This window comes from Trichechus manatus, unplaced genomic scaffold, assembly GCF_000243295.1.
Source record: "Trichechus manatus latirostris isolate Lorelei unplaced genomic scaffold, TriManLat1.0 scaffold00024, whole genome shotgun sequence".
Lineage (NCBI taxonomy): Eukaryota > Metazoa > Chordata > Mammalia > Sirenia > Trichechidae > Trichechus > Trichechus manatus.
Window position 1 is genome coordinate 14448645 of NW_004443960.1, and position 27210 is coordinate 14475854.

General features: G+C 47.7%; 1 protein-coding gene across 4 annotated transcripts in view; it reads right to left on the reverse strand.

Moving 5' to 3' along the window:
• Positions 1-27210, reverse strand: part of MYH11 (myosin heavy chain 11) — a 147266-nt gene that overhangs the window by 16544 nt on the left and 103512 nt on the right. For all 4 annotated transcript variants that reach the window (XM_004373283.1, XM_004373282.1, XM_004373285.2 and 1 more), the window contains 16 exons: positions 27003-27155; positions 25697-25870; positions 22682-22855; positions 20472-20586; positions 17352-17545; positions 15240-15361; positions 15068-15137; positions 14405-14565; positions 12730-12838; positions 10658-10789; positions 10360-10566; positions 8958-9095; positions 7648-7771; positions 6553-6724; positions 5234-5446; positions 3266-3410 (listed from right to left, as the gene is read on the reverse strand). In XM_004373283.1, the coding sequence (XP_004373340.1) occupies positions 3266-3410; positions 5234-5446; positions 6553-6724; positions 7648-7771; positions 8958-9095; positions 10360-10566; positions 10658-10789; positions 12730-12838; positions 14405-14565; positions 15068-15137; positions 15240-15361; positions 17352-17545; positions 20472-20586; positions 22682-22855; positions 25697-25870; positions 27003-27155 (2403 nt within the window). The remainder of the gene's footprint in view (positions 1-3265; positions 3411-5233; positions 5447-6552; positions 6725-7647; positions 7772-8957; positions 9096-10359; positions 10567-10657; positions 10790-12729; positions 12839-14404; positions 14566-15067; positions 15138-15239; positions 15362-17351; positions 17546-20471; positions 20587-22681; positions 22856-25696; positions 25871-27002; positions 27156-27210) is intronic.

The following is a 27210-nucleotide window of genomic DNA, read 5'->3' on the forward strand; positions in this document are numbered from 1 at the left end:
CCCATGGGCTGTGTTGAACCTTCCTCATGTCCTGTTTGGTCCATTCAGTACTTCCCCTTCCCCACATTTTTGAATTAGTTGACAATGTTTTAAAAAAAGACATTTAGCGTAAAAATCTGGATTCCCAGCTTGTCTTTTAAAAAATCTAATGTTCTATATCATGACTGTGGGGGTGGTTACACAAGTGTGTACATCTAATTTCATTGAACTATACACTTAAAATTGGTGAATTTTTCTGTATATACCTCGATAATTCTGACATTAGAAAAACAAAGTAAAGATCTGGAAACAAGTCTCGCCTTCCTGCAAGGCACACTCAGCCAGATCTAAGTAGTGGCTGGCCCTGTAGATGGAGCGGTCATTCTCCAGTTGGCCCTAGTCTGCACCACTCCCTATTGTCCTTCACATTTATCATCAAGCTTACACTGCTATTTCTGGGATAGTTAATAGAAAGTTATTTTATCCATGCAGTTCATGTAGGCATGTGAGTTTCCCTGAGGGAGGGCAGGTGTTTTGGGAAGAAGCAGGAGCAAGGAGAGGACTTATCCCAGGGCTGTGGGGAAGAGGAAAGGAGCAAGAGAGAAGTGTGTGGGCCCCAAGAACACAGGAAACAGCACTTGGCTTTCCCACACGACCTGGGAACGTGCTGTGCAGTGTCCAGGCAGCCTCAGAAAACATTCCTCTGCCCCAGGCAGGACCAAGAACTGCCAGACCTCAGAGAGGGACAGGGCACCTCTTGGGGTGCCAGTGCAGATGGATAAGGGACCTGGGCTCGCCTACGACCCCAGAACTATGACAAAGTTGCAGGTGTGTAAGGGGAGCTCAGGTAGGACTGATGTGATGAGTTTCCCCCCACCAAACTGACAGAGCCAGGGTTCCCAGTCAGAACTGAAATTGTCAGGTGAAACACAGACCATTCTCCTCAGCGCACCTGAGGTGCTACACCAAGATCACAGCCTCGACCTGTATTCGTGCAGGCCAGGAGTGAAGGCTGTCTGCTGGTGGCATGAACAGCTGAGTCTCGCCAAGGAGGCCTGGTGCCAGTCCAGGGCTTGGGTCCCAGCCTCTGCTCACCTCCAGTGATTACCTGGCCTCAGGATGTCAGCTACCCTATCTGGGACCCCACTCTCGCAACCATAAAATTAAAAGGGACGTGTACCCCTCACTACTGCCTTGAGGGTTATTTCAGAAGGTATGTTTAAAAAAAAATAACTTGAATATTGAAAAAAAGAGAAGACAGTTGAAGGGGGAAACATAGATCATATAATATACATTAGTATTAAAGGGACCAGTCCCTGGAGAAGGACATCATTCTTGGTAAAATAGAGGGTCAACGAAAAAGAGGAAGACCCTCAATGAGATGGACTGACACAGTGGCTGCAACAATGGGCTCAAGCATAACAACCATCATGAGGATGTGCAGGACCGGGCAGTGTTTCATTCTGTTGTACATGGGGTTGCTATGACTCAACCAACTCAACAGCACCTAACAACTACATAACTACCAAAACCTTACTTGTCCAAAATATATAAAGATTGACAAAATATAGGTTAGTATCCCAATTGCACTTGATAATGGGCATCAACAAGCATCCATTTGTTTGTTCGGAGAGTAGGGGCAAGCTCAGTCTCTTTAGTGCCTTGCAAAATGCGGTACCAACACCGCCTCCATCAGGATTGAGGGTGGGGCTTAGAAAGCTGCATTTTTAACAAGTGCCACCAAAAAAAAAAAAAAAGACCGTTGCTATGAGTCAATTCCAACTCATAGCGACCCTATAGGACAGAGTAGAACTGCCCTATAGAGCTTCCAAGGAGTAGCTTAGTGGATTCAAACTGCCGACCTTTGTGCTAGCAGCCAAGCTCTTAATCACTGTACCACCAGGGCCCCAACAAGTGCCACAGGGAGATTAAATTAGCTAAGGTACCTAAAACACTTGGAACAATACCTGGCACATACTAAATTCTACGCAAGGTATTGTTATCATTATTTTAAGGAACAGTGACATTTGAGATTCCAATAAAACAGGCAGTGAAAAAGCTCCCAGAAAACAGCTCAGCAAACCACCTCATAGGAGAACGTTTGGCTTAACTAGTGAGAAGCAGAGATGCAAACTCCAGCAATATGTAGGCAATGCCGCACACATTTAACATAGCTGAATCAAAATACCATACTGATGACGACATGGGGAAGTCGTTGCACCTACACACTGAGGAAGGAGCCTGGGTGGTGCAAGTGGTCTGTGATCAGCTGCTAACCTAAAGGTTGGCAGTTCAAATCCACCCAGCAACTCTGTGGAAGAAAAGGGGCTGGCAAACTGCTTCCGTAAAGATTACAGCCAAGAAAATCCTATGGGCAGTTCTACTCTGTAACCCATGGGGTCGCTGTGTGAATTCGACGGCAGCTATCAACAACAACATACACTGAGGGTGGTATAAATTAGTTCAGACTACCAAGGAAGCAATTCAGCAGGATGTTCCGAGCTTAAAAAAACCCGCGCTTGAGAATGAGGCACAGGAAATACTCCCAACGGGAGAGAAAAGTACCTAATGTAAAGCTATTCTGCATAGTGCTGCATATAACGGTTCCAAATCCCACACAAGCTAATAGTCCAACAAGAAAGAAGGAATCGGTGGTTCCTAAACTATGACAGCTGTTTTGCCACTAAAATAAAATAATGATAGTTTTCCTTCAATCTGCAGAGAAATTTAGATGGAAAGAACGTTCTCAATTAAGTTATCCTGCAGAACCTGCCTGTCTGTGAGGGACAGTATATTGCAGACCCTACTCTGTAGAGGGTTAGACACTTCTTGGGTTCAGATCATGGCTCTGCCACTTACTAGCTGTGTGACCCTGGGTAAGTCTCTTCACTTTAGGCACTCGACCTCAGTTTCTTCATGTGTAAAATGGGTTTAATAGTACCCACCTCATAAGGTGGTTGTGAAGATTAATTGACATAATGTACTGTAAGCATTATTCTGTACTGCTTGCTATTTGCCTTACCACAGACACTTCTTGTCAGTTGCTGTTGAGTTGATTCTGACTCACGGCAGCCCCATGTGTGCCGAGTAGAACTGCTCTATAGGATTTTTAAGGCTGTGACCTTTCAGAAACAGACGGCCAGGCCTGTCTCTCCAGGTGCCTCTGGGCGGGTTCCAACCACCACTCTTTGGGCTAGTAGTGGAGCACTTACCCGTCTGCGCCCCCAGGTATTCCTACCACAGACCCTGGTCAGTAGTTATTTGAAGCTGTCGGTGTACCGCTTACCCTCTTGAACTGCTCAAGCTGTTCAGTGAGTTCCTCCACCACCTGTGTGTGTTTCTGCCTCATCTCCTGGACCTGGGCCTCGTGGGACCGCGTCTCCTCATCCAGGGCCTTCTTCAGCATAGTCACCTCCTGTTCCCTCTTGGCCCTTGATGGGGAGAGCACAGAGGATGGAAATCGGTGGAAACAGAGGTTTGCTCAGTGCTGTGCAAAGGACAAGAGCTCTACCAGGACCCCGAGCTGAAGTCCCCACCACCGCCCTCCCATGCTGTGTGACCTTGGGTGAGTCACTTAGCCTCTCTGGGCCTCGAATGTCCTCAGCTGCAAAACAGGGACCATGTTACCTGCCCAGCCTATCTCACAAGGCCGTCAAACAAATACACAACATAACACTGTTGAGAAAACTCCTGTGAACTGCAAAATATTCCTCAAATACTAGCTGCTATTTATAGAGCACTTACTACTTGTCATGGTGTCCCTGGGTGGTTCAAATGATTAAGCACTCAGCTACTAACTGAAAGTTTTGCAGTTCGAATCCACCCACAAGGTCCTTGGAAAAAAGGTCTGGTGATCTACTTCTGAAAAGTCAGCCACTGAAAACCCCACGAACACAGTTCTGCTCTAAAACACTGGGTCGCCATGAGTAGGAATAGACTCGATGGCAACTGGTTTATTTGGGTTTTTTTGGTTTACTATGTGCCAGGCCCTGAACTAAGTTCTTTTTATACATCATTTCCTATAATCTTCACAGCAACCTAAGAGGCAGGTATATTATTTTAATTTTACAGATGAGAAAACTAAGGCTAAGAGACAGCAAGTAGCTTGCCCATGGTGTTACAACCATTATACGATCGAGCCAGAAACTGAACTCAAACAGTCTGACTCCAAGCCCATGCTTTCCTCCCCCCAGCACGGGGGGGTGTTCTGTATCACTGGCTGATGCGAAGGGAGCAGAATCTTGTGCTGGCCTCAAGGCACAGGAAAACAAGGTAGCACAAAACCCAAAGTGTGGGAGATGGATCTTAGGGTGTACAATGTTAGCACACACCTGACACAAGAGATATACTCCAAATACATTCATATACAGTAAAACCTGCGAAAGCTGGAACCTGTGTAAGGTGGAAACCTATCAGAGAAGGAAAACTCAAACATTCTCCACTAAACCAAGCGATAGAGACGTGGTAAGACTGCACCCCGTCAGAGGCAGCAAACCTGCGAGACCCAGGAAGACAAGTCCAGTCGAGTTCCAGCTCTCACAGGTTTCACTGTGTTTGTTGAATGAATAAATGACCTAGTTTCACTAGAGTCGGCATTTATTACCTGCCAGTGATCTGTTTTGCTATTGTTGCTGTTTTATTTGTCTGCAGTGAATCTTAAATCCCAGACTGATCTGATAAATACTATTTTAAAAATTAAACGTGTGTATACATATATATGTATATATTTGGAATGGATAAACATTTTTTTAGAAATTAAACACAAAAACTTAGATATATTTTAAAAAAAAAAAAAAACTGCCGCCAAGTTGCCTCTGACTCATGGCAACCCCACGTGTGTCAGAGTAGAGCTGTGTTCCATGGGGTTTTCAATGGCTGATTTTTCAGAAGCAGATGGCCAGGACTTCTTTCTGAGGCGCCTCAGGGTGGACTCAAACTGCCAACCTTTCTAGCAGCCAAGCACGTTAACATTTGTATCGCCCAGGGATGGATGAATGGATGTATGATACAAAAAGACAGGAAGGAAATATTCAAAAATGTTCACTGGTGATTTTTGTTGGTATCTTTGATTGAGCATGTACTATTATGATACAAAATAACAGTCCTCATATTACAGCAAAATGAAATCCGGAAGGAAAATGCAGCGCCTAAGAAGCCCTGTGAGTCAGGGTTTGCTCTGGGGTTGCCCCCCTCATACCATCGGCCCATCAGCGTGAGGGGCCTCAGAGCTGTTGACGGCCAGCTGCCTTCTCACCTGAGCTCCTGCTGGGTGGCGGTGCTGTCCAGCGTGTCCTCCAGCTCCGTCTTCAGCGCCTCCAGCTCCTCCCCCAGGTCTCGCTTCTGCTTCTCAGCCTTGTTCCTCGCCGCCCGCTCTGAGTCCAGGTCCTCCTGGAGGTCGGAGATGTGGCCCTCCAGCTCCCGGATCTTCTTCAGGGCGTTGTTCTTCTGAGCAATTTCATCGTCGAGCCTGCCAGCGACACATCAGCAGGATTAAGACCCAGGGTCCCAGCCCCCTGCTACCTCACAACATGGCCAAAAATTGTTCTCTGGAACCAGCCACTCTTGTTCCATAGACATCAAAACATGTTCCACTGACAGCACAAGTCACAGAAGAACCCTTCTCGCTCTGTTGGGCTGCTTGGACATTTATGGGGGACATGAGTGCCAAGCAAGATCTGACATAAACACAGGCCACGGGTGGGAGTTATGCTGAAAGAATACAAAAGCACCCCTCCAGACTAGCAAGGTGCCTGGTTCGCAAAAAACAAACAAACCACCATTTCCATCGAGTCAGTTCCGACTCATGACAACCCCATGTGTTACAGAGAACTGCTCCATGGGGTTTTCTTGGCTATAATCTTTATGGAAGGAGATCGCCAGGCCTTTCTCCCGTGGTGCTGCTGGGTGGATTTGAACCGCTAACCTTTTGGTTAGTTGTTGAGAGCAAACTGTGCCCCTCAGGGACCTTTGCCTAGTTCACAGTAGGGGTTTAACAGATGCTTTCTGAACTCTGAACAATTACTTCTTCCACTTGCTCAGTTGCTGAGAGCCTGCTCCATGCCAAGCACTGGGCAGCGTACTGCTTTGGGAAGTGATTAGACCAGGGCCCCGCCCAGTGGAGGTGGGGTCCGGGCATCGAGGCGGGATGTGAGGAGAGTTGTTCTAGTGGCAGAGAGCATTCCAGAGTTTCAGGGAGGAGAGTTCGCTCCTGGTGCAGTGGATTTGGCGTGTGGTTTGGACCATGGTGGGTGCGTAGGGAACAGTATGAGGGAAGGCACGCAGGACTATTCTGCAGGGCAGGGCAGAAGCACGGTGATTTCACTGCACTTGTGAGTGGGCAGCAATAAGGGATATAGCTAAGTGGCCGGTTAGGTCAGGGTGGGTGAGTTTTGAATACCAGGCCAAAGAGCCAGCTCCCTGGGGTGTAAGCAGGGCTGGGGAGGCTCACAGGAGGTCTGACCTGGGGGAGGATGTCCATGCCTGGACCAGGGGCCACCCTGACCAGGGTGGACGCCGAGGAGTAGCAAGGACACATGGATGTTCAGTGACAGTCCCCGCACGCGGCCTCGCTACCTGGCCAGGGCTGCCTGCAGCTCTTCCTCCTTCTTGGCCAGCTGCATCTTGAGCTCTGCGATCTGCGCCTGGAGGTCCGCGATCTGCTCGTGGAGGTCGCTGGCCTCGCCCTCCAGCTTCCGCTTCAGCTTCTCCAGCTCCTGTCGGCTCTTCTCCTCTTTCTTCAGCCGCACTATGAAAAGCCAGGAGCTTGTCAGGAGTGGAAGCCACCAGACAGACACCTGGAGGGCGAGCCCTTCTGCTCAGGGGATGCACACACTGCCGCCACCCAGTCAGCACCACTGCCCAGACCTTTAGCCTGTGGAAGGAAAGCTAGTCCCCCAAAAAAGCTGCTTTTATTATCTTTTTTCCTGTGTGTGGTAAAAATAGAAATAACATTTACCATTTCAACATTTTTTTACCTGTACAATTCAATGACATTAATTATACTCATCACATTGTTCAACCATTATCATTATTCATTTCTAAATTTACCCATCACCCTTAACAGAAGATCAGTGCTCCCCAAGCAATAACTCCCCTTTTTGCCCCACCTCCAGCCCCTGGTAACCACTAATAAACTTTGGTCTCTATAAAACAAAAAAACCAAACCCATTGCCGTCGAGTCGATTCCAACTCATGGAGACCTTATAGGACAGAGCAGAATTGCCCCATAGGGTTTCCAATGTTGTAAATCTTTACAGAAGCAGACTGCCACATCTTTCTCCCACAGAGTGGCTGGTGGGTTCGAACCACTGACCCTTCTGTTAACAGCTGGGTGCTTAACCACTGCACCACCAGAGCTCCTTTTGGTGTCTATACATTTGCTTATTCTAGATATTTCATAGAAGTGGGAGTATCCAATACTTGTCCTTTTGTGACTGACTTATGCATCTTTTATTGTTAACGTGTATCCCTACAGGGTCACTATGAGTTGGAATCAATTGCACAGCAACGGGTTTGGTTTAGTTTATGTTGCTGAAGGATCACCGGGGAGTTGGGTTAGAGCTGCACCTCCCTTGAAAGAATCTGCCATTCTCAAATTTCCTTTCTGATTTTCCTGATTAAAAAAATATATATATATCCATTCTAAATCCCTTTGGGTAGTCTGCTTACCTTCCAGTTCTGAAATCATAGATTCATGCTTGTTTTTCAGCTTGGTGAGATTCTTGGCTTTTTCTTCCTCTTCTGCCAGATTTGTCGTTAAGTCACTAATCCTCTCTTCCAGGAGTTTTCGCTCCTTTTGGGGGGAAGGAAAAAGAAGGAGCATCAGCTTTTCCTTTTTTTCCAGGATGTTTAAACTTCTAGTAATTTCCAAATAAACCAGCTCAAAGAAAAACCCACATTCTAACCAAACACAACCTACAGTTTTAAATGGTGAAGAGATGTTCCTTCAAAATGATAATTTCAAATAAAACGGGCCACTTCTCTCAAGCCTCTCTGCCCCTCACACTTCATGTCCTAATCAACGGGACCCTCTCTCAGTTCCTCCAAGTGCCAGCAATTCCACGCAGTAGGCTTTCGCACACGCTGGGCCATCTGCCTGGGACACTCCTCCATGCTCCTGCTCATCCCTCAGGTTTCCACTTAAATGTCACTTCTTCCAGAAAGCCTTCCCCGAATACCCCACCTCCACTCCTTAGTGCTCTTCACTTTATACAGTAAAACCTGTGAAAGCTGCAACCTGTGTAAGGCAGAAACCTGTCATAGAAGGAAAACTCAAGTATTTTTTACTAGGAGAGAGCGACAGAAAAGTGGTAAGACTGCACCCCGTCAAAGGCAGAAAGCTTGCAAGACCCGAAACCACAAGGCAGTCCCGTCAAGTTCTGGCTCCCCTAGGTCTCACTGTACTAAGGTGAATACCTCCCGCAGAATCCTGATAACAACAATGGTTATCTGTACAATTATGTGTTTGCTGTCTCACAGATGTGTGTCCCACATATATCACCAGGCATCCCCCACACCTAACACAAGGCCTGGCTCACAGTAGGTGCCCGGCTAACAATCAGCTCAAAGAACTAAAAGGAGCTCGCCCTCAGTGGGGCTAGTTAGTGGTTACTGACTAGGGTAACCAACTTGTCCCAGTCTGCTCTGGACTTGCCTGTCTTTAGCACTGAAAGCCCCACATCCCTGAAACCCCTCAGTCCCAGGCAAACCGGGACAGCGGTTAATGGAATATGAGAGAGGCCCCTGACTCAGGCATGTTTGCCTGCCCTTATACAACTTGGGGTCTCCGTGGTTAGGTTTTTGTGAGTATCACTTCTTGACAGCTCTGGTGCCAATGGGACCACCCAGTCCAATGCACAGGAGGCAACCCTTTGCTCGGCCTTCAACAACTTCATGTATTTGGCTGAAAAGAGAAGCCTCTGGAATCCTGAGCCCCAGGGAGCCTGTCGATTTTAACGCAGAATCACGACCTCACTCACTTTTGACAGCTTATTGTTCTGGTCATCCATGACCAGGATCTCATCCTCCAGTTTCTTGATCTTGGCCTCGGCCGTGACCTTCTCAAGTTGTAGCTTCTGCCTCGCAGCTTCCTCCTCCTCCAGCTGTTCTTCCAGGTCCTTTAAGGGGGAGGGAGAAGCATCATAGCCTTGCTTAAAACAAACTCACCTACAAGGAAATCTGGGGAGTTAACTGATACAGATGCTGGGCCTCATCGCCCTCAGGACAATGCAGGATCCACCTGCTGGAAGGAAAAGGTTTGGGCAAGACACGTTTCTTTATGGAGCCTCAGTCTTCTCATCTGTAAAATGGGTATAGTAGGTACCTAGAGGGTCATTATGAGTTGGAACCAATTCGAAGGCAATGGGTTTGGTTTTAGGTACCGTAGCATTGTTGCTTTGTTTTTGTTTTTTCTTAATTTTATTTTTGGTGAAAATATATACAAGAAAACCTGCTCCCATTCCACCGTTTCTAGTCATAACAATCATGACATTGGTTACGTTCTTCACATGGTATCAACATTCTCATTATTTCTGTTCTAGTTGTTTGACTTCCATTTACTGAATCGCCCTGCTCCCAGCCTTTACCATAGTGGTTTTATAATAAATCCAGAAATTCTTTGATACTCTTCCCTTCAAGAGACAAAGCCTCATGGTCCGCCACCCTGCCACCCCTCCCACCCCCGAGTCTGGGCTGAACTTAGTGACTTGTTTCTATCAAATAAAGAGAAAATGACATTGTGACATCCAAGATGAGGTATAAAAGGCATTGTGGCTTCCTCCCTGCTCTCTCTCTCAGATCACGTGCTTTGGCTTCTTGGGGAGTGGGGGGTGTCAGCTGCCATGTCGTGGGGACACCCAGGCAGCCCTATGGAACTCCACATGGTGAGCAACTGAGGCCTCCTGCCAACAGCCATGGAGCGCACCATTGTAGAAGTAGATCCTCCATCCCCCGTCAATCCTTCAGATGACTGCAGCCCTGGCCTACATCTGGACTGCAAATTGATAAGAGACCCTGAGCCACAGCCACCCAGCTAAGCTGCTCTGTCCCAAATTCCTGACCCACAGGAACTATGTTGAGATGATAAGTGTGTATTGTGTCAAGCTAAGTTTTGGGTGTTCTGTTCTGCAATTCAATAAATGACTAATGCAAGTATCCTCGTCCAAGGTTGCTACCAGGAGAAAGGGTATTAGCTCACAACAGGCAGGGCAGTAGAGCAGGATGGCTCTGGTGGAGACCTGTGTTCAAATCCAGCTCTCACTGAGGCCTTGGGCAGATGGCCTTCCCACTCCAAGCCTTCGTCTCTCCATCTGTCCCACAGGGACACATATCCTTGGGCCCACCCCACAGGACTGCAGTGAGGGCAGTGCTCCCACGCCTTACCAGCATCTGCTGGGCCATTTTCTTCTTTTCGGCTTGCAGCTGCTGGCCCCGGTCCTCCTCCTCCTCCAGGCGGGCCTCCATCTCATGGAGAATCTCCTCCAGCTCCTGCTTCTTGGCGGCCAGCCGGACCCGCATCTCCTCAGCCTCCGCATACAGCTCTGTCTCTGCCTGCAGCTGCTCCTGCAGCAGGTTCTTTTCCTCGGTCAGCTGCATGCAGGGTGGGGAGGAGGCCAGTGAGCCCATGGGGCTGAGGGCACAGCCTCCCTCCCCACTCCAGCGCTGCTCCCCGCCTGGGCACCTGCGTGTGCTTCTGCTCCAGCTCCTTGAGCTCGCTCTCTGCCTTCAGCTGCCGCTCCTTGGTCTTGTGCAGCTCCTCTTCCTTGGCCTGCATCTCCTCCTCCTGCCGTGTCACCTGCAGCAGTGGCTTCACCTGCACACACATGGCCAGGCCATCATTGGTTTGGGTGGCAAAAGGAATACACTCTCCTCGTAATAAATTAGAGCAGTGGTTCACATTGAGCAACAATTTCCCCCCCAGGGGACATTTGGCAATGTCTGGGGACATTTTTGGTTGTCACAACCGGGGGTGGGAGGGAAGGCCACTAGCATCTAGTGTGTAGAGACCAAGGATGCTGCTAAACATCCTGCAGTGAACACGACAGCCCCCATGACAAAGAATGATCCAGCCTCAAATGTCAATAGTCAACAGTGCTGAGGCTGAGAAACCATGCACAAACATGAACAACACAAAAACGTACAAAGTGAAAGGAGAAAGTCTCCCCTTGCCCCTTTAATCCCATCCCAAGAGAACTACTGCAGAAACAAATCGATACGCTTCTTTCCAAGGAGAGAAAAGAAAGGAAAAATTCCTCACATCCTACCTCTCTTATCTAAGTCATTATTAATATTCTTAGCATTTCCTTCCAGTCTTTTTTCCTACAAGGTTTCAAAATATACTTGAGATTATACTGCCTAGTTTTATATGCTATTTTTATTACTTAACGTTACAAGATAATTATTACCCCATGCTGTTACATTGCTTTTATCTTTTTTTAAGATGGCTATCATCTTAATAGTTAGACAATATTAATGAAAAATGGATGAACCATTACTGGTTCAATTTGCTAGGGCTGGACATTGAAATTTTGCTATTGTAAACATGGCTCCTTGTTACCATGAAGTCAGTACTGACTCACGGCGACTGCATGTGTGACTGAGCAGAACTGAGCTCCATAAGGTTTTCAATGGCTGAATTTTTGGAAGTAGACCACCAGGCCTTTCTTCCAAGGTGCCTCTAGGTGGATGCAAACTTCCAGCCTTTTGGTTAACAGCCAAGGGCATTAACCATTTGCACCACCCAGCCACTCCCAAGGCCACAGTGAACCCTCTTAATTCCTGATTTTATTTACGATGGTTTTCTTAGGATCCTTTTTTAGGAGTTAGGACAAATGGAATGAACGTTTCCAAAAAGCAGCTTCCCCCATTGATTCCCACTGTGCTGACTCCTAGCTCCATATGGTCAAGCCCCTCCTGGCATGGGACGCCTGTGCTATATACTTGTGATTCGTTTATGCACTTAGCACAGTTTGCCATTATGTATTTCTGTGACTGTTTATTGTCTGCTCCTTCATTAGAGAATATTCATGAGGGCAGACACCACATGTCTTGTTCTGCTATCTCCCCAGTGCCTGGCACATGCCTGGCACACAGTGGGCACTCAGCAAACATCTCTTCAATGACAAAGTGCGTGCCAATTTTCATACCCAAGGGCACATAGAGGAAGCCAGTCTATCACAACAGAGTATGTCTTTGTGCAGTTGGTACGTTACAACCAGTGACACTGTAGGAATAAGTTGTACCCAAAGGCCTTTTCCTCTTCCTATAAAAAGGAACGACTGATACATGCAACAACCTGGATCAATCTCCAGGGTACTGTGCTGGGAGAAAAAAAGCCAATCCCAAAGACAGCATACTGTATGATTCCACTTGTATAACATTCTTGAAATGACAGAATTATAGAAATGGAGAACAGATTAGTGGTGGCCACGGGTTAAGGAAGCGGTAGGGGCAGGTGGGAAGTCGGCATGGCCATAAAAGGGCAACCTGAGGGGTCCTTGCCATTCCAGAAAAGCTCTGGATCTGTGTTAAGGCCTCGGCTGTAACACGTGCCAAAGAAGAAGGCCTGCTCAGGCATGGAGATGACCAGGGGAAGGTTTTTTTTCAAGGCTTCGGTTGCACTTCCATTTTCCACCGTCTCCAGTCCCACATCTGGAGGGTGTGGACTGACAACTCAGGCTGGGGATGAGAGGAGGTAGCACAGCCTCTGAGAAAGGGGGAGCTCAGGCCCCACTCCAGGCCAGGAGCACTCACTTTGGTGAAGAGTCGCCACCACTGCCAGTTCCGCAGCTTGAGGTAGGCGGCGCAGTTCCTCTGGATCACCCTCATGGCGGTCAGCTGCTGCTGCCGCTTGGCAAAGGCCCTGGGAGAGGGAAGGGCAGAGCCCTGAGAAGCTGAGCCAAGGCCAGCCGCCCAGCCTGTCCAACACACTCTGATAGTCCATACTCCCGCCTTCCACACCTGCCACTGTCCACACTCTCTTTGTCCACACTCCCCACTGTCCACACTCCCATCCACCATACTCCCCACTGTCCACACTCCCCACTGTCCACACTCCCTGTTGTCCACAATATCCCTCCCTGCAACATCCTGAAACCAAGCCCCTTCTGTTTGGCTTGTCATTTTGGGAGTTGTACAGGGACATTCCCCATTCCATCCAGCTCAGATTCTTCATAAGCCCTGAGCATCAGTACAAGTGTATTGTTTGGGTACAGACCATTTACATCATCTCGAGGCAAGAACCATTCTTAGTGGTCAAGGAAGACCCAAAGCTCACACAATGCCCCAGACTCAGAGCTGTGATCCAAACAACACCTAGGAAATAAATCTAGGCCACATCATTCCTAAGGAGGATCCCTCACACCTCCAGCTGTGCCACACCTTCCCTAAAGCTGGGTTTCTGACAAATCTATTCTTTCCTAGGTTGCATTTTAGGAATCTCAAAGTAAAGATCTTGACATGGAACCAGCACTCTTCCTGTTTATGGACTATCGAGTTTGAGAAACGGTACAACAGTGACCATGATTCTCTTTTCCATGGTTGCCATGTTGGTGGCCATCTTGGCAGCCATCTTGGATGTAGATGACCAGTTAGTTTGAAGGTGGGAAGGTAAGCAACAGAGAATTTAGTTATGAAACCTAACAAGTTAGGTCTGTCCCTGGACCAAAAGCTTCCCAGATCTGGCCTTCACCAACTTTAACTTTAGTTCACTTGACAGAGAATCAGCTTGACACAATCAGGGCAGATGAGGATGTGGCCTATACATAAGGATAATAAGCACTCCAGACAGAGTACTCTCCCAGCCCCGACAGTCCTCTTTGGGGTATAGTTTTTATCCAGGAACCTCAGCCCTCACCCAGTTTCAAGCCCTCACAAAACAGAAGGGGAAACAGATCTTCCAAGGCCCTGCCATTTTAATCCCATTTGGTTATGGGGATATAGATAGAGCCAAATACTATTTCTTTAGATTCCTTTTGCATTTCAGCATTTCAGAAATGATAACCAGGCACTGTTCTAAGCCCTTTTCATTCATTATCTCATTGACTCCTTATAAATAACTCCATGAGGAAAAAATGATCATGCTCCTTTTATAGTAGGGGGACCTGAGGCTCAGAGGGTACTGTAACTCACCTACAGTCCATTAGCAAATAAGTGGGGGTCAAGGGAGAACTCTGGTCTAAAACTCTGGAGCCCACAGGCCAGAACTTCTTCCCTGCCCTGCACTCATAACTCAGGCATATATTTAAACTGGTGACGTTTCTTCCCCCTCAAGAAAAAGCTGCCATTCAATCAACAATGCACCTAATAATAGATGACCTCTTAGAATCGGGGAGTCAGAACATGAGTCAAGAACCACCCACTGAATAGTTCTGGTGTTTTTGGTCTGTGGTGGTGGGGGAGGCATTAGGATGTGGGGAATGGTCTTTACTTTCTGGCCAGGTAGCCACGACACATCGCCTGGAAGGCCATGATGACATCTGTGATCTTCAAGTCTCGCTCCTCCTCCAGATGGGCCAGGACCCCAGTTCGGAAGAAGATTTTGCTCTGCCCAATCCTATACAAGTTGGGATCGAGTTCTAGGGCTTTGATCTGCAGAAGGGAGGAGAAGGAAATTTCCTGTTTTCAGCTGTGCCATTTGGGCAGTGGTCCCACCCTGAGCAACTGCAGGCAGAGTGGCCTGAGGCTGGGCTACCCATGTCTCTTCGTCCTCATCATCGTGACCAGCCACACATCACCATGTTCTCCTGCCTTGACAAGCTCAAAATCTCCTACCTGATCTTCTACCTCTAGTGCTGCCTCTCTAGTCCAGCCCCTCACTGTTTCTAAAATGTGAACCTGACCATGAGATATTGTTGAGTGCCATCAAGTCAATTCCAACTCATAGCGACCCTGTCGGACAGAATAGAACTGCCCCATAGGGTTTCCTAGGCTGTAATCTTTACGGGAGAAGATTATCAGGTCCTTTCTCGTGTGAAGCTGCTGGTGGGTTCGAACTGTTGACCTGTTGGTTAGCAGCTGAACGCTTAACCATTGTGTCACCAGGGCCCCTTGATGGTGACCTACCCCTGCCTAAAAGCCAGGATGGACTCACCATGAGGATGCAGGCCTGCTTCCCATCCATGAAGCCTTTGGGAATGGCATTCGCTGTCAGGATCTCATAGCTTGAAACACAGGAGAGAAGTCACCGAGCATCTCCATCATCTGTCCCTCCACCCAGCTCCACTCACCCACCACCCCACCCGCGCTGGCCCCAGCAGGCTCACCGTTGGCGGAACTCCTGGAAGACGATCCTGTTGGGGAAGCCCTGACGACAGATCCGGATACCTTCCAACACCCCATTGCACCGCAGCTGCTCCAGCACCAGAAACGCGTCCAGCTTACCCGACTGCGATAGAAAAGGGTAGTGATCACTGGGGCTGGGACCCGGAAGCAACAAGCCCAAAATCTCAGGCCTGGATGACCAACTTCACCAGGTCAGGGTGGGTATTAACAGAGGCACCTAGCGAGGTCTCATCTGAGGGGTAAGGGGCAAAGTAGTGTGCTTTCTTTGGGTTTCCAATCCCTTTAGTTGATACTTTTTGCCCTATGATCTCTGCTGCACTTGGTGGCACTAGCCATCACCTGGGTAGAGACCAGGGCTTCGTCCTGGTCACCTCTCTCTCCCTCACCCCTCATTTCCTGTCCATCATCATCTTCTATAGCTCCTACTTCCCAAATATCTCCCAATCCACCCACGTCTCTTCATCCCCATCATCACAACCATCCACGCAACACCATCTTCTCCAGCCTGGACAACCTCAGCAACCTCCTACCTGGTCTTTTGCTCCCAGTCCTGCCTCTCCAGTCCATACTCTTATTGTTTCTAAAATGTGAATCTACCACAATGTAAAAACCAGCTGCTGTTGAGTTGATCCCAACTGATGGTGACCCCATGTATGTCAGAGTACAACTGTGCTCCATAGGGTTTTCAATGGCTGAGTTTTCAGAAGTAGATCACCAGGTCTTTCTTCCAAGGTGCCTCTGGGAGGACTTGAACCTCCAGCCTTTCAGTTAGCAGCCAAGTGCATTAACCATTTACACCACCCAGGGACTCCCGCCCAATGGCATCCCTATAGAAAGATGGCCAAACTCTGATCAGCACACAAGAACTCCATGATCTAGTTCCTGCCTACCCACTCAGCCTCATGTCTCCCCATTCCCTGCCTCACCAAGTCAACAACATGAAACCACCTACTCAGTGTTTTCTTACATAGACCCATCAGCTCTTACCACCACACTTTTCTTCTACTGGTCCCTCTGCCTAGGATGTCGCTCCCGCTCCACCCTCCACTTCATCAAGTTGATGCCTACTCATTTTCTAAAGTTCACATTCTCTAAGAAGCTTTTTCTGAGCCCTGAGTCTGCAGCAGGGGCGCTGGCTCCTTGGTGTTCTCATAATTTACCCCATAACATCATGGTTCTCAGCTCGTGTGTCTAACCTCCCCCAGTAGATCAATTTTTCCACTTTCGGCACTATTGACATCATGGACCAGATATTTCTTTGTGATGGGAGCTGTTCCGTGCATTGTAGGATGTTCACTACCATCCCTGGCCTCTACCCACAAGATGCCAGTAGCACCCTCCTTCCAGTGTGACAGTCAAAAACGTCTCTAGACCTTGCCAAATATCCCCTGGAGGGGCACAATTGCCCCCAGCTGAGAACTCTTGAGCTAGATTACGAGAAACCTACAGGCCAGGACGACAGCTTACCTAGTGCTGTGTCCCCAGTACCTGATACAGGTAGAAGCTCGGTAAACATTTACTGGAATAATGAGTGAATGAGTGACTTGGTACCCTTGACAGCAATTCATGGCTGAAACAATCCCTGGATACATTCTCCCTTTTGCCTTTGCTTTCTTCTGCGTCCAGGGATGGGGAGACCAAATCAAATCGGTTGCTGTCGAATCGATTCCGACTCATGGTGACCCCATGTGTTTCCAAGTAGAAATGCACTCCATAAGGTTTTCGTGGCTATGACCTTTCAGAAGCAGATCACCAGCCCTTTCTTCTGAAGCACCTCTGAGTGGCTTCAAACCTCCATCCTTTCCATTAGTAGCTCAGCACTTAACTCTTTGCACCACCCAGGGACTCCAGGGATGGGGAATGCGTACCAGATTCAGACAACCTTCTACCCAAGGCTGATGGAGCCCTCAGGATGGGGAGAGTCAGGCTTCTTCTCCCTCTGTTCCTCTACCCATGGTCTGCCTCAGTGCCTCTGAGGCCCATTCTCCCCAGCCCCCTGATGCACCCAGCGCCCCTCCTTCAATCCCCAGGGAAACATTCTGACCAGTTCAGACAGCCCTGGGCGGGGAGCCCTGAGGGCCGGGCAGACTCACCCTCTTCTCGTGGTTGGGGATGATGCAGCGCACAAAGTTGGGTGTGGTGTTGCGCAGCGTGGTCATCAGCTTCCCGAGCTGCTCCTTATAGAGCTGCCCCACTGTGCGGAACATGCCCTTCTTGGTCTTGGTGGCGCTGGGCAGTGAGCTCTCTGTCATCTTGGCCATCTGGTCTAGCCCCACGATGCGGTCCACTATGGGAACATGGAGGGTGATGTCAGCCTAGGGGCCCCACAATAGGCCAGAGTACCAGGTCCAGAGGGGGTGAGTGAAGACTCCTGTGCATAGAATCTTCTTTGGGGGGCCCCAGGTCCCTACTCCTTCTTGGTGGGTACCAGCACCCATTCTTTCCTCTGCCAGACAACGCCTTCATCTCTGCCACTAGGTAATGTAGAGGGATGAGCATGCTGGGGTGGGGGAGGCTGTTTCCGAGTATTGTCTATTTGGGAGAGCTTGTGAGCGGAGGAGACCTGGAGTAAACCCTGCTCTGGCCATGGACTCACTGGGTCACATTGGCCTACACCTCTTTGTGCCTCAGTTTCTTCATATACATAATGGAGGTAACGACAGCATCCACCACATAGAGAAGGAATAAGTGCCTCCGGAGCCCCTTATGAAGCATTCACTAAGACCCTTCCTTCAAGGAACCCACAGTCTTGGGGAGAGACCGACAAGCAAAGAGATGATTATATGAAACCAACAGATGTAATTGAGTACAAAGGGCAGAAATGGCGCAGCCCCCATGCATGTAGGTTGGGCTTGGTACATGTAGCATCAGCTGGGCGGTGGGAGCCTCTGATTCCATTCTGAAAGAAAAAGGATCCCTGTAGTAATAATATAAGGAGCCCTGGTGGCACAGTGGTTAGGCGCTCAGCTGCTAAAGGAAAGGCTGGCAGTGCCAACACACCGGTCACTCTGTGGGAGAAGGATGTGGCAATCTGCTTCTGTAAAGATTACAGCCTTGGAAACCCTATGGGGCAGTGTACTCTGTCCTATGGGGTCACTATGAATCAGAAATATCTCAATAATGTGTTTGGTTTTGGTTTGATAGTAATAATCGATTCTCTGGGTGGTGCAAATAGTTCACACACTCGCTGCTGACCAAAAGGCATGGAAAGGACTCACCTCCCCGCTGGCCCTCAATCCTTCACCCTCCAACAAATATTTATCAAGCACCTACCATGCTCCAAGCCCTGCGGATACCCTGCCCCTCACTCAGGGGATCACAGTCTATGGCTATTCTCATGGAAGCAGATGGACAATGAGCCCATATATAAGTATAAAAGATCTCAGGTTCTGAGGGATGCTTAGAAGAAAACTAAAGCAGGGCAAAGGGGAGAGAGAATGATGGGGTACTCTCTTAGACAGTGTAATGGGACCTGTCTGAGAAATTGCTATGTGAGCAGAGGCCTGAAGGAAGTAAAAGAGTGACCATGGAGATATCCAGGGAAAGAATACCCCCAGAGAAGGTATGGCAGATGCAAACACCTGAGGTAGAAACCCGGCACCCTATTAGTAAGTGCTTGACCCAGTTCTAGTTACCGTTGAGTTGACTACAACTCACAGTGACCCCATATGTGTGAGAGTAGAACTGTGCTCCATAAGGTTTTCAATGACTGACTTTTCAGAAAGAGATGGCCAGGCCTTTCTTCCAAGGCTCCTCTGGGTGGACTCAATCCACCAACCTTTTGGTCAGCAGTGAGCGTGTTAACTGTTTGCACCACCCAGGGAATCCAATATTACTACCAAACCAAAACCAAACCCATTGCCATCGAGTCAATTCCAACTCATAGTGACCCCATAGGACAGAGTACACTGCCCCATAGGGTTTCCAAGGCTGTAATCTTTACAGAAGCAGATTGCCACATCTTTCTCCCACAGAGTGACTGGTGGGTTGGCACTGCCAGCCTTTCCTTTAGCAGTTGAGCGCTTAACCACTGCACCACCAGGACTCATTCTATTATTACTACAGGGATCCTCTTTCTTTCAGAATGGAATCAGAGACTCCCACTGCCCATCTGATGCTGCATGTACCAAGCCCAACCCGCTTACATGGGGGCTGTGCCATTTCTGCCCTTTGTACTCAATTACATCTGTAGGTTCCGTGTAATCATCTCTTTGCTTGTCGGTCTCTCCCCAGGACTGTGGGCTCCTTGAGGGAAGGGTCTTAGTGAATGCTTCATGAGTCCCAGGGGTGAAGGGGACCCAATGTGAGATACAGTTACCCAGTCACAAGGTCTAGCACACAGTTGGTGCTCAGTAAATAATGGAACAGCTGACCCCTCCCTGGAGCATTTTCTACCAGGCTTAAAACAAGGGCCATACTCTGTGTGCCAAGAAAGAAAACTGCTGTGGACCAAGATGGCCATGAACAAAATGAGCAAATCCCAACCTAAACCATCATTCCAGCAGCCAACATTGAGCACTTACTATGGGCCATGCAAGGGCTAAGTTCTTCAGGTGGATTATCTATATCCACTGGTTCCCAAAGTATACCAAAGTGGGGTCCCCAGACCCGCAGCATCAGCATCACCTGGGAACTTACTAGAAATGCACATTCTCAGGCCCTACCCAGACCTACAGAATCAGAACCTCTGGGCAGCAGGGTCCAGTGATCTGTGTTTAATGAGCCCTCCAGGTGATCCTGCACCACAAGTCTAATTTGACCCTCACAATAATTTTAGGAGAGGTGAGAACTATTATTGTTTACTCAATTTTACTAATGAGGAAACTGAAGCTTAATGAAGTTAAGTGACTTGTCCAAGATCACACAGCTAGTAAGTGGTGGAGACAAGACCTGAAGTCTTTTCGACTCCTGATATCAGGGCACTTTAAATCACCACGCCTAGTACACTGCGTTTCCGCCATGTATTGCCTGAGCCCTGACCTCATGACCTACTCCCTGGGGGTTCAGGTGTGGGGATGAGGGGCTCAGGGGCCACTATTCAGGGAGGTAGGTGGTTGAATGTTTCAATAAGATGTCACTTGACAACACTGCCCTCTCCCCACACCCACCTTCAAGGAGCAGGTATGGGAATCAGGGGCAGCTAGAAGGAGATGGAGGACTAGGGTATTTGAATCTCTTGATCAAAACAGCACCCAGAGCAGGGAGGGCTTTACCATCTTTCCACAGGTCAGCCACAAACTTGTCTGAGGAGGCATTGAGGAGCGAAGTCACATTGTCGTTCAGTGGGTCCATGTTCTTAGTTAGCCAGGCACTTGCGTTGTAGTCCACCTGCCAAAGACCATTCCACCCATCAGATGTCCTCACTTCTGTTGAAAAGTAAGGGCTGGGCCTGATTCCTCCCATTTCCCTCCTTGGTCTTCTGAGGTCAGAGAGGAAAGAACATCGGCAGCCGCCATAATGGGAATACATTAACACCAATAAAGAGACCAACAGATCAGGGCTCCCAAGGGCCCTGCACACAGTAGGTCATCAATAAATGGTGGACACTGCTGGGAAGGCCTTCTCTCTAGTCTATGTATTCTTCTAGTAACCCTCCTCTAGTGGGCCTTTCTCTAGAGCTCAGCACAATACCTCCTGAGTTATGAAAGGTTAAGAGATTTTATGATGGGAAATACCCTCCCTCTCACATCCAAAGTTCTTCCTCATTCTGAGAAGGCTTGACGGTTCTGATGTTTAAATTAAGTCTGGTCTCCATTCACCTGGAGCAACAGAGGAAGGAGAGTCTGAAACAGGAGGAGAAAACGGAATGTGTGTCTAATTGCCTCCATGAACAACTGCCCCCTTTGCCATGAGACCAGAAGAACTGGATGGTGCCTGGCAACCATTACTGAACATTTTGATCAAAGACTCTACAGAAGAATCCTGGTCAAAAGGAGGGAAATGCAGAATAAAACTTCAAATTCCTGTGGAATTCAGACTTTCTGGGGCCATGGAAGCTTGATGAACCCCGAAACTATTGCCCTGAGATAATGTTTAAATTTTAAATAAAAAAATGTCCCCTGAAGTCTTCTTAAAACAAAACAGTAGTTTAGCTTAACTAGTAAAGAATGTTCTGCCTTGAGCATTATTATGCTCTTTTAAGATATATCTATATGGGATCAAATTGACAACAGCAACTCGAAAGATTAGATAGGAACCTTAGGGAACAGTAAGTTTATGCTAATGGGGGAAGAATAACTTAGAAAATGAGGTGAGAATGGGTGCACAACTTGAAGAATGTAATCAATGACACTGAATTGTACATGTAGAAACAGTTGAATTGGTATATGTTCTGCTGTGTATATTCTCAACAAAACAAAAATAAATTATTTTTAAAAAATGAGTTTGGGGACCTCTTTTTCCCTTTATAATGAACATAACTTTTTTAACTTGGAGATTTTGACATATGGATGTACCAAAAAATGTCACACAAGGCTTTTTAAATTCCTGGCTTAAACATGGAGAGTGGCCAGAGCCTTAATTTTATTATTGTGACTATGAATAAAAGGAACTGATAAAAGCTCTAATGGACTTTATGGTGATAGCAGGACTGATCTCAGAGGGGACTGAAAAAAGTTATTTATGAAGTAGAGAGAAGAAAAGTAATACCTCTGTATGTTTAAAGAACATATATGCTCCCTTGAGTAAAAGGTAGGGATCGGCAAACTTCTTTGTTAAAGAGCCAGACAGTAAATATTTTGGTCTCCTTTGTAGTGAGAAAGCAGCCACGGATGATAGGTAAATGAATGGGTGTGGCCATGTTATAATAAAACTTTATTTACAAAAACAAGGGGCGGGCCAGATTTGGCCTGTGGGTTGTAGTTTGCTGAACCCTGGTACAAGACATTCCCTGTTCCCAGATGCAGCAGGGACACCATGAAGTCAACACAATACCTAAGACTCTGCAAGCTAGACTAAGTTATATCTTTTCTAGGACCCTCAGGAGCCATAGGGGAAGGTCCTGTACGATAACAACCATGACATGATGATGACGATGACAATGACAGCTATCCCAGATTTCCCCAGATGGCACAGGCTGGCAATGGCAAACCCAAGGCCATGATAAAGGAGATTCTTGTTGAACCCAAGAAAGGATTTGTGGTCATCCAATTCCAGTGGCCCTTCCTGTTGGGTTTAACTTGCAGCAGGAAGGATTTAGAGTCTACTTAAGAAAGAAATTCCTGGCCACCAAAGTTGAGACACATTAGAGATGCTAAATCTCGTCCCTTACAGAATCTTAGAAAAATCGTATATAGGACTTGGTTGGGATTCGATATACACCAGATGCCTTTGGAGTTTCCAGCCAGCCCAAGGGTTCTGCCATTCCCAGATGATTCCTACTCTGAGCATCCTCCCTGCTGTTCGCCCTGGGACAAGCTGATACCTTCCCGGCATAGTGGATGATGGAGAACTCAGTCTTGTCCTTGAGCTGCTTGGGCTTCTGGAACTTGGGGTGATTGCCCTGCTCTGTGCACAGCTTCTCCACGAAGGACTTGTCTGTGGCTTTGGGGAACCAGCACTCCTCGTCCAGCAGGGCCAGCACACCTGGAGGGTTGTTCTGAGGAAGACAACGAGGCCAGGGTTAGATCCAAGGCAGGAAGGCACCCAAGCCTTGGGCTCCCCAGGAAGAGCTGGCCACCTGCAGAGACCAACACCTAGGCATCCCTCTAGCTCCATTACCACGTTTGCCTACATATAGAGATGGATTTATGCCCACCCACACACCCCAAAAAATCTATCCTCAAATTACCCTGTGTCCAATGTACCCATATTAGGGATGGAAGGACAGGCACCAAACCAAAACCCATTACCACAGAGTTGATTCCAACTGATAGTCACCCTATAGGACAGAGTAGAACTGCCCTATAGGGTTTCCAAGTCTGTAAATCTTTCATTTTATTATTTATTTATTTTTATTGTACTTTAGATGAAGGTGTACAGAACAAATAGTTTCTCAAACAGTTAGTACACATATTGTTTTATGACAATGGTTAACAACCCCATGACATGTCAACACTGTCTCTTCTCAACCTTGGGTTCCCTATTACCAGCTTTCCTGTTCCCTCCTGCCTTCTAGCCCTTGTCCCTGTACTGTTGTGCCCTATTAGTCTCATTTTGTTTTATGGCGCTGTCTAATCTTTGGCTGAACAGTGAACCTCGGGAGTGACTTCATTAACGAGCTAAAAGGGTGTCTGGGGGCCATGCTCTCGGGGTTGCTCCAGTCTCTGTCACACCAGTAAGTCTGGTCTTTTTTTGTGAGTTAGAATTTTGTTCTACATTTTTCTCCAGCTCTGTCCGGGACCCTCTGTTGTGATCCGGGTCAGAGCAGTCAGTGGTGGTAGCTGGGCACCATCTAGTTGTACTGGATGCAATCTGGTGAAGGCCATGGTAGTTATGGTCCATTAGTCCTTTGGACTAATCTTTCCCTTGTATCTTGTTTTCTTCATTCTCCCTTGTTTCCGAAGGGGTGAGACCAGTGGAGTATCTTAGATGGCTGCTCACAGGCTTTTAAGACCCCAGATGCTACTCACCAAGGTAGAATGTAGAACATTCTCTTTATAAACTGTGTTATGCCAATTGAACTAGATGTTCTCCAAGACCATGGTACCCACAGGCAAGGCTCTAAATCTTTAAGGAAGCAAACTGCCACATCTTTCTCCCATGGAGCTGCTGGTGGGTTGGAACTGCCAACCTTTCAGTTGGCAGTGGAGTACTTAACCACTGCACCACCAGGGCTCCTTAGGCAGGCACCAACAGGACATAATATTTGCTGCTGCTCCGTATTGGGCAACACACACAACATCACAAAAATATCCCAATTCTTGCCAAGAAATTCGTTGCTTTATATACCAATTCACCTCAGGGTTCCTTTTATTAAAGCATTTCCTTGAGGGCTGAAGCATTCCTAAACTAAGTAGTCTGGAGAGAATGGACTTCACTTTAGGACTCAGCTCAAATATCCACACATCAAGAGACACATTTCCTGACTGCTCTGTCCAAAGCAGGCCCCCCTCAATTATTCTCTACGTTGCCCTTATGGGGAGCTTTAGTTGCTTCGATTTTTTGTCTGGTTGTGTTGACTGTTCCTCCAGGAGGGTAGGGACCACGCCGCCATCTTGTTCACAGTTGCATTCTCAGCCCCTAAAGAGAGGGCCTAGCACATAGTAGGTGCTCAGTATAGGCATTCGCAATGATTCAATCGGAGCTCCTGTTCCAGAAGTTTAGGATGCATAGTGAACAAAACAAAGACCCCAACCTTTGGTGATGGATGAATGGGAGAGACAGGAAGAGAAGGGAAGGGAAGGAAAGAGAAGAGAAGGGCAGGGAGAAAGGGAGAGAAGGGAAGGGAGGGAGGGAAGAGGAAAGGAAAGGAGGGGAAGTAAAGAAAGAAATGAAGAAAGAGAATACCTTTGACGTTAAAATAGGCTAATGGAAAGTGTGATTTAGCTCACAAAAGCTCACTGTGCATTTGAAGGATTAGGACTACAGTCCCATGGGACATCTCAGTCAACCGGCATAATATAGTTCATAAAGTTATGTTCTACGTCCTAGTTTGGTGAGTAGTCTCTGGGGTCTTAAAAGCTTGCAAGCAGCCATCTAAGTAAGATACAACTATTGGTCTCTACTTGTCCGGAGCAAAAGAGAAAGAAAACCAAAGAAGAAATTAGTCTACAGGACAAATAGTCTACACAAAACATGGCCTCACCTCCCCTGAGACCAGAAAAATTAGATGGTGCCTGGCTACCGCTACCAACAGTTCTAATCAGGGCCACAATAGATGCTCCAAGATAGAATGGGGAAAAAATGTGGAACAGAATCTCAAATTGCTAAAAAAAACAAAAAACTAACAAAAATCAGGCCTACTGGACTGGTTGAGACTGGAGGATTCCCCGAGGCTACTGCCCTGAGATACTCTTCAAACCTTGAACTTCAACTAGCCTTTGAGGTCACCTCGTAGCTAAACAAGAAATGGGCTCAAAAAATAATGAACATTTCCCATAAGTACTCCTTTAAAAAATCACCTATAGGAGACCAAATAGTCAACAATTACTTTAAAACAAAGATGAGACTGTAAGGGGGCAGGGAAACTAGATTAAAGGAAATTAAACAACCAGAATGGAGATAATGAAAATGTTCACCCATTGTGAAGAGTGTAACCAATGTCACTGAACAACTTGTATAGAAATTGTTTAATGGGAACCTAAACTGCATGTAAACTTTCTTGAAAACACAACAAATATTAATTTAAAGAAAAAAAGTTCAGAGTGCAGTCTTCCAGGACATGGTGATGGGGGAGGCCACGTGCTCGTGAAAGTGTGCAGAGCCCACAGATCAGCTATATAAAGGCCATACGTGTGTGTGAGCCCGCCTGCCTGCCCACACAGGAGGGGCCCCTCACCGGCCGCTCAATGAGTTCAATGCAGGGCTGCAGGTCCAGCCCGAAGTCAATGAAGTTCCACTCAATGCCCTCGCGCTGGTACTCCTCCTGCTCCAGGATGAACATGGTATGGTTGAAGAGCTGCTGCAGCTTCTCATTGGTGTAGTTGATACACAGCTGCTCGAAGGAGTTCACCTGCATACACAACACCGGGGGAGGCCAGGTGAGCTCCCTGTATGAAGTCATGGGGACACAGGCCCAGGGATGCTCCACCCCAGAGAAAGCCCCATGGCCTGCCGTCCTCTCCACAAGACCCTGTTCTACCATTTCAGCACCCAAAGGGAAGGCTTGGACTCCAACAAAGGCTGCCTAGGGCTCAGCAGCATTGGTAAAATTTACCTTTGTTTCATACTACTCTATTCCAAGGTCACAGCGTCCTCACACACATTGTTTTAAGGATGCTTATCTCCTCCATTTGCACAATGATCTGTGTCTCGAATACCTTTGTGAGGTATGTTCCCATAGCCATGGAGTCGTATCCAACTCATAACAACCCTATAGGACAGAGCAGAATTGCCCCACAGGGTTTCCAAGGCTGTGCTCTTTATGGAAGCAGACCGCCACATCTTTCTCCCACAGAGTGGCTGGTGAGTTCAAACAGCCAACCTTTTGGTTAGCAGCTGAGCGCTTAACCACTGCACCGTCAGGGCTCCTCATGAGGTATATTATCACCTCCATTTTATGGATATGGAAACTGAGGCTCAGAGAGGGTATAACTCTGTAGCAGACATCTTTTGGGATAGCTGTCAATCCTGAGATCTTCCCTTTCTCTGAGAACTTCCCTCTAGCCCAGGAGGGTGGGATCCAGTAGCCAAGTTTATACTACATGAAGACCTTAGATATGACCATGTGGCCCAAGACAGGATAATAAAAATTAATGAGACTCAATTCTAAAATTTTGGTTGGAACTGTTGGAAAAAAGATGTGCTCATTCCTGTCAGGGTTACTGAGAGGCAGTCTGGAACTATGGCAGCCATCTTGCCACCATGAGGCAAGAGCCTGCCTGAGAATGAGGCCAATGGGGAGGAAGGCAGAAAAACGATGACCGATGCTTGTTGAATCCAGCTGTACCTCTGGCCTTCTCAGTTTTACAAACTAATGTTCCCTATTGGATTTTTCTCTTACATCCTTGAGGGTCTAACTTTAACTAGCCAGCCTTCTACTCTGTTGGGGCTGCCTGCATTTTTCCAGAATAACGATTTTTCCCGGGGGAAGCCTTGTCCCAGAGAACTGAAACCATGGCTGTCACGGTCCTGCTGCGCTGTACCTCAAAGATCTCAAATCCTGCGATGTCCAGGATGCCCAGGAATGAAGCTCCTTGCCGGTGAGTCTTGTCCAGGGCTTTGTTCACGCGGTTGAGTATCCAGAGGAAAAGACGCTCATAAGTGGCCTTGGCCAGGGCCTCTACAGCAAAGTCAGCCTGCAGAGGGAGCAAGGGAAGCACGGTTATTCCCGTGGGCTGCGTTTTCACATAA